Genomic DNA, 14,182 nt, shown 5'->3' on the forward strand with positions numbered 1-14,182 from the left:
TTCACTTGCCATCATTATCAGTATAATTACTGCTGTGCAAATATAATTCGCTTTATTATTATTATTCAATGAAATTAAAATTGTTCATCCATGCTCATTTTATGATTTGAAAAGAATTTAATGATTTCTTTTTTAAATATTTGAAAAAAAAAATATTTAACTTTGGAATCTTAATGCAAGAATGATTTCATTTATCTTGCAAAGAAAGACGAAAAAAAAAAAACATTCCGTTATAATAATTAATTTAAACTTCGAACCATAAAGTTAAACAAAAAATATTAAGAAATCTGTATTTTCTAATGCAGTTAAAATCAAAAACCTTTGCCTTTTATCTTAGAGGAAAAAAATTGTACTTTTAAATTAAATTAAACGTTTAATTAGTAATTAGTATAATTGAAACGAACATATAAATTTCTTTTACACCTTTTGAATCAAGCATTTGCTTATAAATTGAAATATAAACTTGAGACTTTTTTTTAAATCATTCATGAAACGGGTATGGTACCAGTATTTCCATCCAATTTTTTTTTTTTCTTGTTGCTCGGTGAATACAGTGGTTTTATATATTATAACTTTCCTCTATATTTATAGTCTTGTTATTGTTATTACCTTTTCTTTTTCTTTTTTTGATGCTAAAACTTTTTCCATTGAAATTTTTCTGTCCAACTAAAAAATTTTTCATGCTACTTTTACTTTTTTCCTTTCAAATTTTAAAGTTTCATCATTAATATTTTTTATTTTTTATATTTTACATTATCAATAAAATGAAAAGAAAAAAAATAAAAAAATTGTTTATTTATTTGATATGTTTTGGAAAAAGAAAAAAATTAATTTTATTCGTCATTCTTTCATTTTCATCAAATTTTTATGCTCTTTTTCTTCTTTTCTTTTCTTTTAGTTTTGAAAAAAAGGAGAAAAACAAATTGCTGATTTGTTATTATTATGAAATATTCAAAAATTTAATGACATTGTTACTGATTTGTTTTTGTTTCTTTTTTTATTCATTCACTCTTGTAGTGTCTTATTATTATAATTTGTTGTGAATAAATTTTTTTTTCTCTCCTTTTGTTTCCTTTTGTTTCTTTGTTTGAATTACCTGATTTTTTCAAAAGAAATAAAAATAAAGAAATACTTTCAATCTAGGAACAAACTTTCAACCTACAATTGGATTAAATGAAATTACTCTTAATTTAGCAATACAGGTAATCAGAAGATAAATGCGTGAAGTGTCGCATTTAAAAGTGTAAAATTTATATTTTTATTTAGCAAATGTTTCAAAAGTAAATTATAATTATACACAAAAATACAAAAGTAAAAAAGCATCGGAAGTGTGCTATATTGAGTCATTACGAGGATCATTGCGACGTCTAAGATTGTTTGTGCAATTAACCATTCTGATTAAGTAATTATTTGTAAGGAATGTTGTAATTTCCCTTTAAGCTTTATAATGCGCTGTCATGAAGTGATGCAAGGTTATAATTTCAAAAATGTTAAATGTAAAATTCTCTTAATAATTCGATAAAAAGTCATGAAATATTTCCAAATATGTAAAGGAAATTATATTTCTCAATTCGATTAAATGCCTTTTGATTTAATTTCCGCAACATCTCTTTACTGTTTTAAAACCTGGCAAATCATCAGTGTAAATTAACGTTAAAATTTGATTGGACAAAAAGTGAATTTTATTCTCGCATTATGTAAATCATAGTATAGTTGTAAATTCACACCTATTACCATCAAGTTATTATTCAAGCAAATTTTAATTGATAAAGAAAGATATGATAAACTTTTTAAAAAAAGGATCCGAAGTATTTTAGATCTTTTTATACTTTAACAATTTTTTACAAATCATTACTTGTTATTGTATTCATTCCTTCATTATTTAGAAATCAAAATGATTTGCTTTATTTATCCAAAGTATTACCCAATATATAATGAAAAAAAAGGTGCAAAAATTTGTCTGAAATATATACATCTGTAACGAGAACAAAACGGAATCGATAATGTTACTTTCATTGCCCATCTCGTCAACACTAACGTTGTTGATGAGATGTTTGAAAATATTTTTAAATTACCGGGAAAACTTGAATTTACACGAATACTTGTGTGTAAACTTCGTAATGACGAAATTTTGTTATTAGATTCAATTATAGCAACGATTCTCTGATAATTATCGGTAGTTAGCACTGGAGTTTTACTAATATTTCAACTAATGACGACAAATTGTCGTGCAGGTTTCAAACTCATCTGAAAGTGTCCCTGCCAATGATAAATCGCGGCTTACCAGGATTTTTAGATACTCCGAATTAGCGGGGAAGTTTGACGTTGCTGATGAGTGCTACTATGCGTTGTTTTCATTTTGGTATATAAGCTTTGTAGTGATGGAATTTCGTTATTAAACTGAATTATAGCAATGACTCTATATACCGGTAGCTAGTTCTGGAATTTTACTAATATTTCACTCAATAACGACAAATTGTCGCTCACTTCTCAAACGTAATATACCTTGTCCAATCTAAAATGTATCCTTCCTAACGGTAAATCACGGCTTGCCGCGATTTTTAAATATTTCGAATTGCCGGGAAAACTTGACATTGCTGGTGACTTTCGTTGTACGTGAACGGTGTTATGCACATTGCTTTCGGCTGTATATAGAAGCATTGCACAACTGTTTTCTTTTAATTCTACAGCTTATTGTTTGCGGATCTTACGAATCTTTGTCATGTCGATCTCTCTTATCATTCTTCAGCTGATTTTCTGAAAATTCTTCATTTTATCGTTAGAAAATTGTCATTTATTTGTCAGCAAAAATTTAAATAATGTATAGCTTTACTGTTTCAAATCAACTTCTGAGTTGACAAGAGTTTTTGAATACATGTAGTAATTCATTTACTCATTAAATTGTTTTTGTTTTTGTCCAATATAACTGGGAATAAATTTCTTCTCTGCTTTTTATGTCGCAGGATAAGGAAAACCACAATTTACCAGCGAGAGTTTACTCAGCAAACTATTACTTGGAGGGAAAGCTTTGAAAAAAGAGTTCATGTGCAATCTTAAATTTCCATTTTTTTTTTTTTTTTTTTTTCATTGCGAAATTGGGATTTTGATACATAATTATAAATTAATTGTAATTTTGAAGTATGCGTCGTCTCTCTGGATAATCTTTGCCATTGTCTACGAATTTTGTTGCAGTTTTTGAATTCGTCTTCTAGCCACTGTGAATCTAATATGCCTGATGATGATGATGATGCTGATACCATGGTGAGTCAAGGTAATAGATGATCATTGGCATCCGTTGTGACCAAGGTTATGACAAATCTGCCTACGTTTGATTAAAGCACGACATCTTTTTTTCTAATTGTCTTGAATTTATTTTCAGTTATTTTATATAGAAAGAGACAGAAACTAAATATATCTTAATTTGCAAACAGTATCATTGCTGCATCATGCATCTTTGCGTCATTAATTTCCAGATTTTTGTTTCATTTTCGGTCTTGTTACTATTTCATTAATAAAGCAATGAAAATCATTGCTCATGCATTCTTTCATTTGACTTATAGATGAAGAAATACACTGTTGTTACGAAGTACTTTATGGTAAAATTTCTTCGAGAAGGCACAAAAGATGGCAAGGCGATGGGTTGTTGTACTGTCGTAAACGTTCTACTATATTACTAACGGAGGTCCTTTTTTTTTCGTGAGTGTGTTAGAAAAAATTGCATGTTTTTTTGATTAATCTAATAATCTTAAAGAACATTAATAGCTTAACCATTGGGAGATTGAATGAAACAATTTAATCGTTCGTGTCGTTTATCGATTTTAAGAATATCAGCGATAACATTGTCCCAGTTATTCAATGCGGGGGGAGGGGGTAATTATTGGTATCATCCAAAGTGTTACCGATGTTTGTTTTAACTGACCCAAATTTTAATCATTAAGGATGGTGAAGAAGTCGCGAGGACAAGTGGTTATTCATTTAAGCAGTTAAGGGAATTGAAAGTAGGCAGTCAACTGAAAGTTAGTAATTATGAAGTGGAAGTGCAGAATGAGCCAAATCCACAGAAGCTTGGTACTTTTCAATATCTTGCATAAAATTTCATGAAATGAAGGTTCTTCATAGGTCACAAGTCTCTTGTTATTGATGCGATTACAGCTGAGTTTGGAAAGCAACCAATAGTTGCTGAATTGGCGGGAAGCAGTGCAGCACATGGCGAGAGTTCGAAAAAAAAGCGAAGAATTACTGATCAGATTTTCATTTCACCACTGTTTGGTCGGGATAATCCTCTGGACTTGGTGTTGGATGAGGTATTTATATTGTGGTTGTAATTCAAGATAACTTTGTTTTTATTCCGCAGTTCCTTTCTTCTACATCTTTCTTGGGGAAAAAAATATCATTACATGAAATTAATATTTTATTAGACGAAAGATGATGATGGTTTTGTACGACGAATCGCTGTGGATGTGCAAATTGCTCGCCACCTGAGGCCACATCAAAAGGATGGCGTCGCTTTCATGTACAGATGTTTAAAGGTTTCTCTTTCTCTCTCTAAACTTCATCTTTCCGAAACTTTCAGAGATTTGAATTCCACTCATTTATTTGTTGAGAAAAATAATGACATTCATTAATTCTTGACTAGTAATCGTTACTTGTTTTGCTTTTGCTTTCTCCTCATGTATCAAACTAAATTGTAATTTGAACTTGAGAAATAAACTGTACGAATCTTCGAAATAATTATTCCTTTAAAATTTTGATTGCATCTGTTTGAAGAATTCTCATGGCGGAGCTCTTCTTGCTGATGAGATGGGTTTGGGTAAAACTGTACAGACCATTTCGTTGATAACTGCATTAGTCAAAAAACGATTAAATCAAAAGCCAATAATTCGGAAATGTATCATTGTGGTACCGACATCACTGCTAAATAACTGGTACGCAGAATTTATGAGGTGGTCACCTCAGACACAAACAATGGTATTTTTTTTTTTAATTTTTAGTATTTTTGGAATGGGACTGGTTTTTTTCCGGATATTATTAAACGAAATTTTCAGTTGTTCCGGATTTTGAAGTCAACAGATGTGAAAAAGCTAATTTCGTATCGGAACACATCAATGATTGCCATCGTTAGTTATGAAATGATTGCACGCACCGCTGCAAAACTGTCGGTTGTTTCAGTCGATCTGTTGGTTTGCGATGAAGCACATAGGATTAAAAATCTGAATGGAAGACTCCGAGAACAAGTATGTTGGACTGTGGATTAGTTTTTTTTTTTTTAATTTAAGCTTTATATAGCAAACTTAAATCACATTTTAGCTTCAAATTTTGCATGCTCAGCGTCGTTTATTGCTGACAGGAACACCAATGCAAAATGATCTGGAAGAATTCTATTCATTGGTTAACTTTGCACGGCCAGATCTTTTTATCTCTTTCTTGGAATTCAAAAATCTTTGTGAAATGGAGGTATCGTTAGATAAAATATACCTTCTCATAGTCATTAACATATAATTTATAAGCTTTAAATGACCTAGTGATGTTTAGTGTTTGTTTGAACTCTCAACTTCTTGTATCATACGTTTTCTTCGCAACCTTAGAGACAAGTAAAGCATTTAGCAGAACTATTTCTTAGTCAAGTAAGTGAATATTGATGCATAAATTTAAGAATGTTTTGACAGTTTTGTTGACTGTTTAACAACAGATATTTTAGTCAACTCGTTTCAATGAATTGCTCTCCGAGGTGATGCTTCGCCGAACAGCTGAAGTGATCCATGATTTGCTACCACCAAAAAGTTTATAATTTTGATAATAAATTTCAATTTTAACAGAGCTAGATAATTAGACAAATCAGAGATAATTTAAAAAACAAGTTGGTATAATGAAGAAAGATTCAATGAATGAATCGAGTTTTAAAGTGTTGCATAGCTTTTTATAGTAACACTTCAGATCTTTCAGCCAATTCTGTTTCTGTACTACTCATTTCGAGAATGTTTTTCTCCTTATAGCAGAAGTCAAAAAAATATATAAAAATCAATCAGCGAACTATTAATAACAAAACATTTCGTACTTTTTAGTTGATTATATAGTTTGGTGTCGACCATCAGCGTTGCAATGCTCTATATACAAAAATTTGAAGAAATTCCTTCCATACGATCACTTGACTTTGATTGATGCCTTACGAAAGTTATGTAATCACCCGTTTCTTCTTTATCAGAGTATGGTAGTGAAACGTCAAACTTGTAAGGTGGTTCATTTTACTTTATAAGTTTTTAATTGTGGTGTATAATGAATTACCCGACATTGCTCCGAATGCTGAGTGACTTATTCATTACTTTGGATGCAGAAAACTAACTTTCAGTACCTTAAACTATGAACTTCACGTGTCATCAAATCACAGCCAGTGATTTGGGGTAACCTACATCTGGAACTTTTTCACACATTTACATAATTATATTTAGTGTGGAATGAAATGATTTAGAGTTATTTCCAGGTGGAAGAAAGGGAATTTTATAATGCATTTCTTCAATCATTTCCAAATACTTTCAATGCTTTTTCTCTTTCAACCACTGACTCAGGTATTCGACATTGTTTCATAATTCCTTATTCTTTTGAGTGTTCATCTTTTCCATAAGTTTTCCTCCATTTCCTCTTTTTTTTTTACTTCACTGGAAATGCATGTAATGTTTTCTATTTTCTCAGGCAAGCTTAATGTGTTTGTCGAGTTACTGGCAACATTTCGGGAACAGGAAGAAAAAGTGGTCATTGTTTCCAATTTCACCCAGGTTTGTTTTTTAGTGCCGGAGAAAATGTAAGGAATTCAAATTGAGATTTTTTAAGTGCAATATCGAAGTTAATTTCTACTTTACCTTTTGTTTCAACAATTGAGGAATGTTAACATTATTGGTTTTAAGCGCTACTTCATAGGAAAAAGCAAATTGTATCAATAGGGAATCTTTCACGACCCTTTTTTTAGACTCTTGATCTCTTGGAGGAGCTTTGTCGAACTTTATATTATACTATTCTACGATTAGATGGATCAACAGAAGCGAAAAAAAGAATGGAAATTGTTGAAGAATTCAATTCTTTATCAAATAAGAATTATGCATTCTTATTGAGTGCTAAAGCAGGTGATTTGTGTTGCAGTCGTGGCTTCAGCTGTTTATGGTTTCATATTTTCCTTCTTACATCTGATAAATTCTCTAACAGGTGGACTTGGCTTAAATCTCGTTGGTGCTAATCGAATGATTTTGTTCGACTCGGACTGGAATCCAGCTGTGGATATGCAAGCGATGGCTCGTATTTGGCGACAAGGACAAGAAAAACCATGTCACATTTTTCGACTTATCACAGCGGTAGTATCTTAGACTTACACTTCATTTAGTAACTGTGCTATTCCTTATTGCTGTTAATATAGTTGTTGTGATAAATGAAATTATTTGGCATTGTTATAGCAATTTTTTAGGGTACTGTGGATGAAAAGATTTTGCAAAGACAAATCAAAAAAAGCAGTCTCAATACAATAGTTGAAATGGTCCCAGTTGAATGTAATTTTTACCTTTATTTGCAACTGTGCTTTTTGCAGTCACACTTTTTTACTGATGTTATACTATTCAGTGGAATAGCTAAGGTCATTTCCTACATATCAAAATGTTATTGCCAAAACTGTATGAAGTTTAAAATTTTAGCACTTACGCATTTTTCTGATGAAGAATTGCAAGATGTTTTTACACTTCGTGATGATGCTGAATGTGAAACACATTTTTTATTGGAATGCCAATGCGACGGACGTGGTTTTTTGCCAGAAGAACTGGAAGTCGATCAAGAAATAAGTTCTGATGAGGTTAATTTTAAATTTCAGTGCAGAAAAGTTAGCAGCAACACTAATTCTATTTCATTTAACAATTTGCTATGATGAATTGTAAGTGTTGGATTTATAGAATTCTGCATTCTATCCGGATGTTGAGCATGTTACTACATACAGCGAAGGAATGGATGAAAATTACGACCACACGTCAGTTGCAGAAGATTCTCTGCAGCCATCATTAAATTCTTTAATGCAGAATTGCATCGATACGATCCATTTTGCTTCCACTACCAACGAAGTGCATGAAGATGACGCTGGAAATAAAATATTGGGAGACGAAGCGGCATTATCATCGGTTTGTCAGTTTTTCAAAACTAAACCAGTTCTGGACTTTGGAATTGAATTAAATCTATATGGTGCCTGTCTTGCATCCATATGTAACTCAAACGTGAAATTTTGACCAAGACAGGAAATCAGTTCAGTTCAGCTTGATGTAAAAAAAAAAAACTTATTCTTTCAAATTTAGAGCGCGTTGATGGGAACATTGATGCGTTGGCAGCATCACTCCCCAAAACATGACCAGTTTGAATCTTTGAAAGCTGAGGCTGATTTGGAAGAATGCTGTCTAGATGAAGTTTCGTTCATAATGAAGTTGGTCTCGAATTTCTGATTGGTATCTCTTCCGATTACTGTTGGATAGCTTGAGAAATTATCCAGCTCGCAATTTTTTTTTTTTTTTTTTTTGCCTCTTGTTGAATTACTTCCGTTTAATACTGTCTCATTCGAGTATTTTGAAGTTTATCTCAAGTCCACTTGAAGAATCCATGTTGCGTTTTATCTCATGTTTTTGTGAATATTCCGTATTAAATAAATTCTTAAATCATTTCGCCAACTTCTGGAATAACCTTATATCTTAATTCGAATAGTTATATTTTGCGAAATTGAGATATTTCAAAAAATCTACGCCTTTACTGTGATAATTTTAAAATGAACAGCGAAAACTTTTATATATGCCGATATATATAATATATCGACATATATAAAAGGAAAAAAGTGGCGGGAAACCCAGTACGTAAGTTTTTTAAGCCAGTTTGGAAAGACAAGTACTACTAAATTTATTACCTTCATAAGGGACGTTTACTAAAAAATTATGTCGCCTAGTATTGGAGTATATCAGTCCACCTTAACAATATTTATGTCAAAAATGTTCAAAGGAAGCTTAATTGATAAATAAGTGAGTAAGTACTTACTGTCAAGTACTTATTTTTGAGACGAAGAAGCAATGAAATACAACTTGAACATATTTAGACAACCTAAACAGAGATAGATAAATGTAAATACACAGCATCGATATGTATCTCATACTTTCAGAAAAGCATGTTTAAAAAACGAAGAGAATAGCTTTTAAAGCGAATGTAACTAAGTGGAAACGACGATTGGAAATAGCTAAAAATTATATGACGAAATACAGCATGCGATCCACATTGCAGATCAGCATATACTTCATCAGATGGTCTGGAGTCGATTAAATAGGGAATTCCAAAGTAACGTTTGCGGTATGTATGCTGATTCTACTCATCTTTCATAGTTTCAAAGTAAAACATATTAAAATAACAAAATTAATATGCAAAGATATAGTGTTTCGAAACGTTTTCAAATGTTATTTAAAAAAAGCAGACAACATGGTAGGCAGCTCAAACAGCTAAAACAAGGCACTATGTAAATATTTGTTGTCAGCAACACAATACTTGGTGATGCGGATAAATTCAATTATAATGTTACTCAGCAATTGCATGTAAACCTAAATCAACTAAGAATTTGAGGAAGCGAATAAATCCCTCTGACAGACAAGTAAAATGATTTTCACTGCATTGCTCAGACGGAAAATTAAAAAGAAATGAGAATGCAGTTATAAAACTGCTTCTCCTCCACCCGTTTCAAGAAACCAAATGAAACATCGATGTACATTCATGAATTACAAATGTATGGTTTTTGACAAAGAAAGGAACGTAAATTTTTCTAAGTACTTTTAAAACCAAAATAAATGAATCTGATTCGTGCTGTTTGTTACTCAGAAATTCAGAAACAGTAAACTCTTCAAAAAAACCTTTCTTAGGATAGTATTTTAAAAATGCTATAAGGGAAATTATTACTGGGGCCTAAAAATAAAGTTAATGTAAAAAAATATTGATTTTCGAATTATTTTATATGATTGTCACTGTAAATTATTCGTAATCTTTCTGTGAACAATCGACAGATACTAATGTTAAATGGAAATTAATAGGTAACACTTAATTTCCTGAACAATAAACCTAATGTCCCGAATATTTCTAGTTAATAACTACTCACTCATAGCAGAACTTCAATAATAAATTACGATATGCACAGATCACTGTCTGATTCACATTAAGTAGGAAGAATACAATAACAAAGAAGACACAACGTGTTGGATATTTGTTTTTTCTTAGTATTAAAGTCAAAATCACTTGCCAGCTTCAATGTTCTTTGTATGCTGAACTGCTGCTGCTGCCGTTTCTCCATTGGTTTTTGTCCCCGATATATTTTCCATCGAGATGTGTCGGCTGATTTTATCAGCTTTTCGCCATAATGTCATCTCCTCAAAATAAACATGAAGCTAGAAATTAAATCTGGAAAATCCCAGTTTCAACTAATTATGAAGAAAACAACACCTAATTAATCACTGGATCAAAATGGATCGATAGTTTGAGACGTAATATACACTTCAGTCGAATGTCTTACTTGCTGCTTGAAGTAACGACGATCTTCTTCATCAACCAAAACGAGGTTTAAATAATAGCGAACTGAGAATTTTTTGCCAACATCACGCATCGTTGGCGTTAAATCATAACCAGCAAGAAAAAGACGTATTGGAATTGATTCACCTGAAAATTACTTAATTCATTTCAATTACTTAAACAGTCTGAGAGAAGATGGCTAAAAAACTACGTGTACAGTGAAGCCAGGCAAGGAAAAAACTTTAGATTCTCAAATATATGGTGTACTTCAGTGTTTAACAAATGGTAATTGACACTGCTGATTTAATCACTAATAGCAGTGACATTCTAAACAGAAAATTATGACTATACTATCAAAAAAAAAAAGAAAAAAAAAATGATAATTCCTACCTCTTACAGGTGCACCATCCATTATTTCATATTTTGCTATTGTTTCATTCTCATTGAAAATATTTGGCGAATTTCCTACTGTTTCTCGTTTGATTATTGCAATCTCCATAAACTTAATTTTGATCCGAACTAATAAGAAGTATATCTTCCCAACAATTACATCCTTCAGGTGATATCTGCAATCTATTATTTTCAACAAGGCACAATGTTTCTGTTGCTAAACTCAAGCGATAAATAACTCCACATTTATAAGTCCTTGTTGTTATAGTGATCTTTTAAAAAACCGATTAATGCTCTGATATACACATTCAGTAATTTCGTTCAACAAACATGCAACTGCTTACATATTCCTAATACTGTTAATGTATTATCTACCAAAAAAATAAAAAACACTTACTTGGAGCGATTATATTCAAATTCAATGTGCAAAGAATCTTCAATACCAACTTCCATCTTGATACTGCTATTTGTATCCGGATAAGAAGAAAGTGTATGTACAATAACATCCATTTCACGTATTATATCGGTTAACCTTCGCACAATGACCACTCTTAGAAAGTAGCTGGAAAAACATATGCACTATTAATATTTTATTGCTGCACTGTTATTGAAATCCGATCTCTTCGATTACTGAGACTTCAACAGTTCTTAATTTCTCAACCAAAAAAATAAAGATTCAAAACATTTTGAATGCCTTTTTGTTTCTGGTCTTTTTTTAACAACAAATGTGCAGTAACGAAAATAAAAAAGAAAAAAAAAAAAAAAAAAAAAAACATACCGCAATTTCACATTTGCACCAACATATGATTCATATGGTTTTTCAACTTTTGGAAATTCGAATCGAAAAGCCACATTTTGCGTTAGTTCACCTGGACGAGCCAACTCTTTCATCAACGTTATAAAATCATGTTGATTACCACGATCATAATTTAGTTCTAAAAGGAATATTACAAAAATTTTAAGGTCAAACATTTATGGTATGACAGGACCAATAAAAGTCATATAAGATTACACTTACAAAAAAGATGCTTAAGAAAGGCAGACAATGGATAACTTGGATTCTGTTTGCAGTTCTGAACAGTACCGAAAGTTTCTCAAAAACAGTTTAAACTATTTAATGATGAAAGTTTTCGAGCCAAAAATCATGTCTAACCCCAGTTAATTTCATAATTTTTTATTAAATTTCTGCTTTTTATTGACTAAACTGAACGTTGCTTATCATTCCAATTACATCATCAATGTAATGAGAAATTACTGAAAAGGTTTCATCAAGAAAACTTCTGAAACTCGAGCACGATATTTCCTGTTTACATATCATGGAAAAAAAAACCGGCCATTTGCTGCAGAAAGCTAACAGTACAAAATTAAACAAAATTATAAAAAAAAAAAAAAAAAAAAAACAACACACCAATTTGTCCAATAAATTCAATTCTTATCCCTTGATGATCAAATTTCTTCTTCACTGCAACTCCCACAGTACCAGATATTGTTTCACCATCATAAAATAGAAAATGCGTTTCTTGTCCCCCTTCTTCACAACGTATTTTGGCTACCTAGAATAACCATTCAGCTACCCAAGGAACAAAACCACTGCAAGGGCTGAGCCGGTGATCGAAACCGGGACCTCTCGCACCCGAAGCGAGAATCATACCACTAGACCACTCAGCCATACCGTCCAACTCCTACAAATCTCATCTCAATGCAATCAAACCTCGGTAAGCCTTCAACGAGCATGAAGAAAAAAAAAACAAGTAACCAACTTTCCTATTGTCTGCATCATCTAATTTAATCGAAATTTCTGCAGCTTGACCAAATCCAAAGAAAGCCTAAAAGACAGTTTCTTTTTTTTCATCAACATGACATATATAGTTTTCCTTATAAGCCATAATACAACAATAAGTTTATGAGACTATTATTTATATTTATATGCATCTTGAATATACATAAATAAATAATTGTTAAACTTTTACCATTATGAAAGATCGTTTCCAAATATTTCCAGCTTGGTAATGATAGATTTGATAATACTTATAGTAAATTTATAAATATATAAACATATTAAACTGAAAGTTGTGAAATACATCATACAAAAAATCATATGAAATCTGTTAAATATTTCCAGAATACTCAACCATAAATTGATAACTTTAAAAGAAGCATAAATGAATATAAATAATCTATTCATCTTGATAAATCATGTACTTCTTCAGAAAATTTAAAGTTCATGAAGTTTATATTTGATAGTAGCGAATCAATCACTGTGCAATGAAGTAATTGAGCTGTTACTCGTAAAATCTCTAAATTTTTGTGAATTTATCTAAGACAAAACTGATATATAACATTATTAATATAGCACTGATACTTATTAAAATAATTCGAACAATTTAAGTGAATTAAAATATTGCAGAAATCATACTGTAGTCCCTATCTCATGTAAATTATAAAAAAACCTTCAACCCCGTTGCACCTCCAACTCCCAGACACCCCCGCCCTCTTCCCTTTTATCATACCGACCAGACAGATCTAAGCTTACCCATGAAACAACTAGCAAAAATGCGGTCCAAAGCGTTATTGTGCAGTGCGAAATGCAAAACTTTTGTTTCAACACATATACAGCATATAATTTTATATTTCATTTATGTATGTTAAACTGTTCTTTTTTTAATTTTAATCACACACTGAGGTGACTTTTCTTTGTATTTTAAATGATTTATAAAGAAATCTGTTAAGTTATATCAAAAATTATACTTAAGCTATTATAACACTTAGGTTATCAACCAACTAACTAACATAATTAGAATGATGAATTGGATTCGTTGAACTTTATCTTTTTACAAAATTAATTATTTAATGAAGTAATGGAAATTTAAAATATAATTGATAGATTATTCGTTTTTTTAGCTTACTTAAACTTCAACAAATGATTTTCTATATATAAAAATGAATTGTCTATTTCATATTATATATTTCCTATTTTCATATATATTCATACTATATGTTTCATAAATATATTTCCCTATATATTTTTCTATTTATTCTACATTGTTGCCTTATTATTTTAGTAAATTTTTGAGCCTTATATTGCTTACGTAGAAATAGTTGAAATTATCATATCATTTCATCTTTTTTCGGAGGAAAATTTCAAATAGACCAGGAATGAAATTTAAAAACTTGCATGAAAGAGTAAGCATTATAATCTATTTGTCTGATATTTGATCATTTTGTTATTTCATCGAATAGATCG

General features: G+C 30.9%; 2 protein-coding genes and 1 non-coding gene across 4 annotated transcripts; 1 reads left to right on the top strand and 2 right to left on the bottom strand.

Moving 5' to 3' along the window:
- Positions 1-3,228: 3,228 nt before the first annotated feature.
- Bm7309 lies at positions 3,229-8,462 on the top strand (the record flags this gene model as incomplete). Of its 2 annotated transcripts, XM_001894055.1 has the most annotated exons (18): positions 3,229-3,271; positions 3,561-3,682; positions 3,939-4,068; positions 4,153-4,304; positions 4,419-4,529; positions 4,768-4,968; positions 5,046-5,234; positions 5,308-5,454; positions 5,699-5,780; positions 6,063-6,232; positions 6,479-6,563; positions 6,688-6,770; positions 6,962-7,115; positions 7,195-7,340; positions 7,451-7,532; positions 7,674-7,828; positions 7,926-8,147; positions 8,319-8,462. In XM_001894055.1, 18 exons carry the CDS (start codon positions 3,229-3,231, stop codon positions 8,460-8,462), a joined length of 2,418 nt encoding a protein of 805 aa, XP_001894090.1. The 2 variants fall into 2 exon arrangements, with proteins under 2 accessions (XP_001894090.1, XP_042930370.1); XM_043074436.1 differs by lacking the exon at positions 4,768-4,968.
- Positions 8,463-10,274: 1,812 nt separating this feature from the next.
- Bma-vps-26 (vacuolar protein sorting 26 homolog, putative) lies at positions 10,275-12,911 on the bottom strand (the record flags this gene model as incomplete). The annotated part of the gene is made up of 8 exons (XM_043074437.1): positions 10,275-10,409; positions 10,553-10,695; positions 10,939-11,114; positions 11,336-11,500; positions 11,717-11,873; positions 12,347-12,491; positions 12,699-12,764; positions 12,909-12,911. The coding sequence occupies 8 exons, from the start codon at positions 12,909-12,911 to the stop codon at positions 10,275-10,277; spliced, it is 990 nt and encodes a 329-aa protein (XP_042930371.1).
- On the bottom strand, positions 12,535-12,606 carry Bm14516. Its single transcript has one exon. It is a non-coding gene; the product is annotated as a tRNA-Pro (tRNA).
- Positions 12,912-14,182: the final 1,271 nt, after the last annotated feature.

This window comes from Brugia malayi, assembly GCF_000002995.4.
Source record: "Brugia malayi strain FR3 genome assembly, contig: Bm_v4_ChrX_scaffold_001, whole genome shotgun sequence".
NCBI lineage: Eukaryota > Metazoa > Nematoda > Chromadorea > Rhabditida > Onchocercidae > Brugia > Brugia malayi.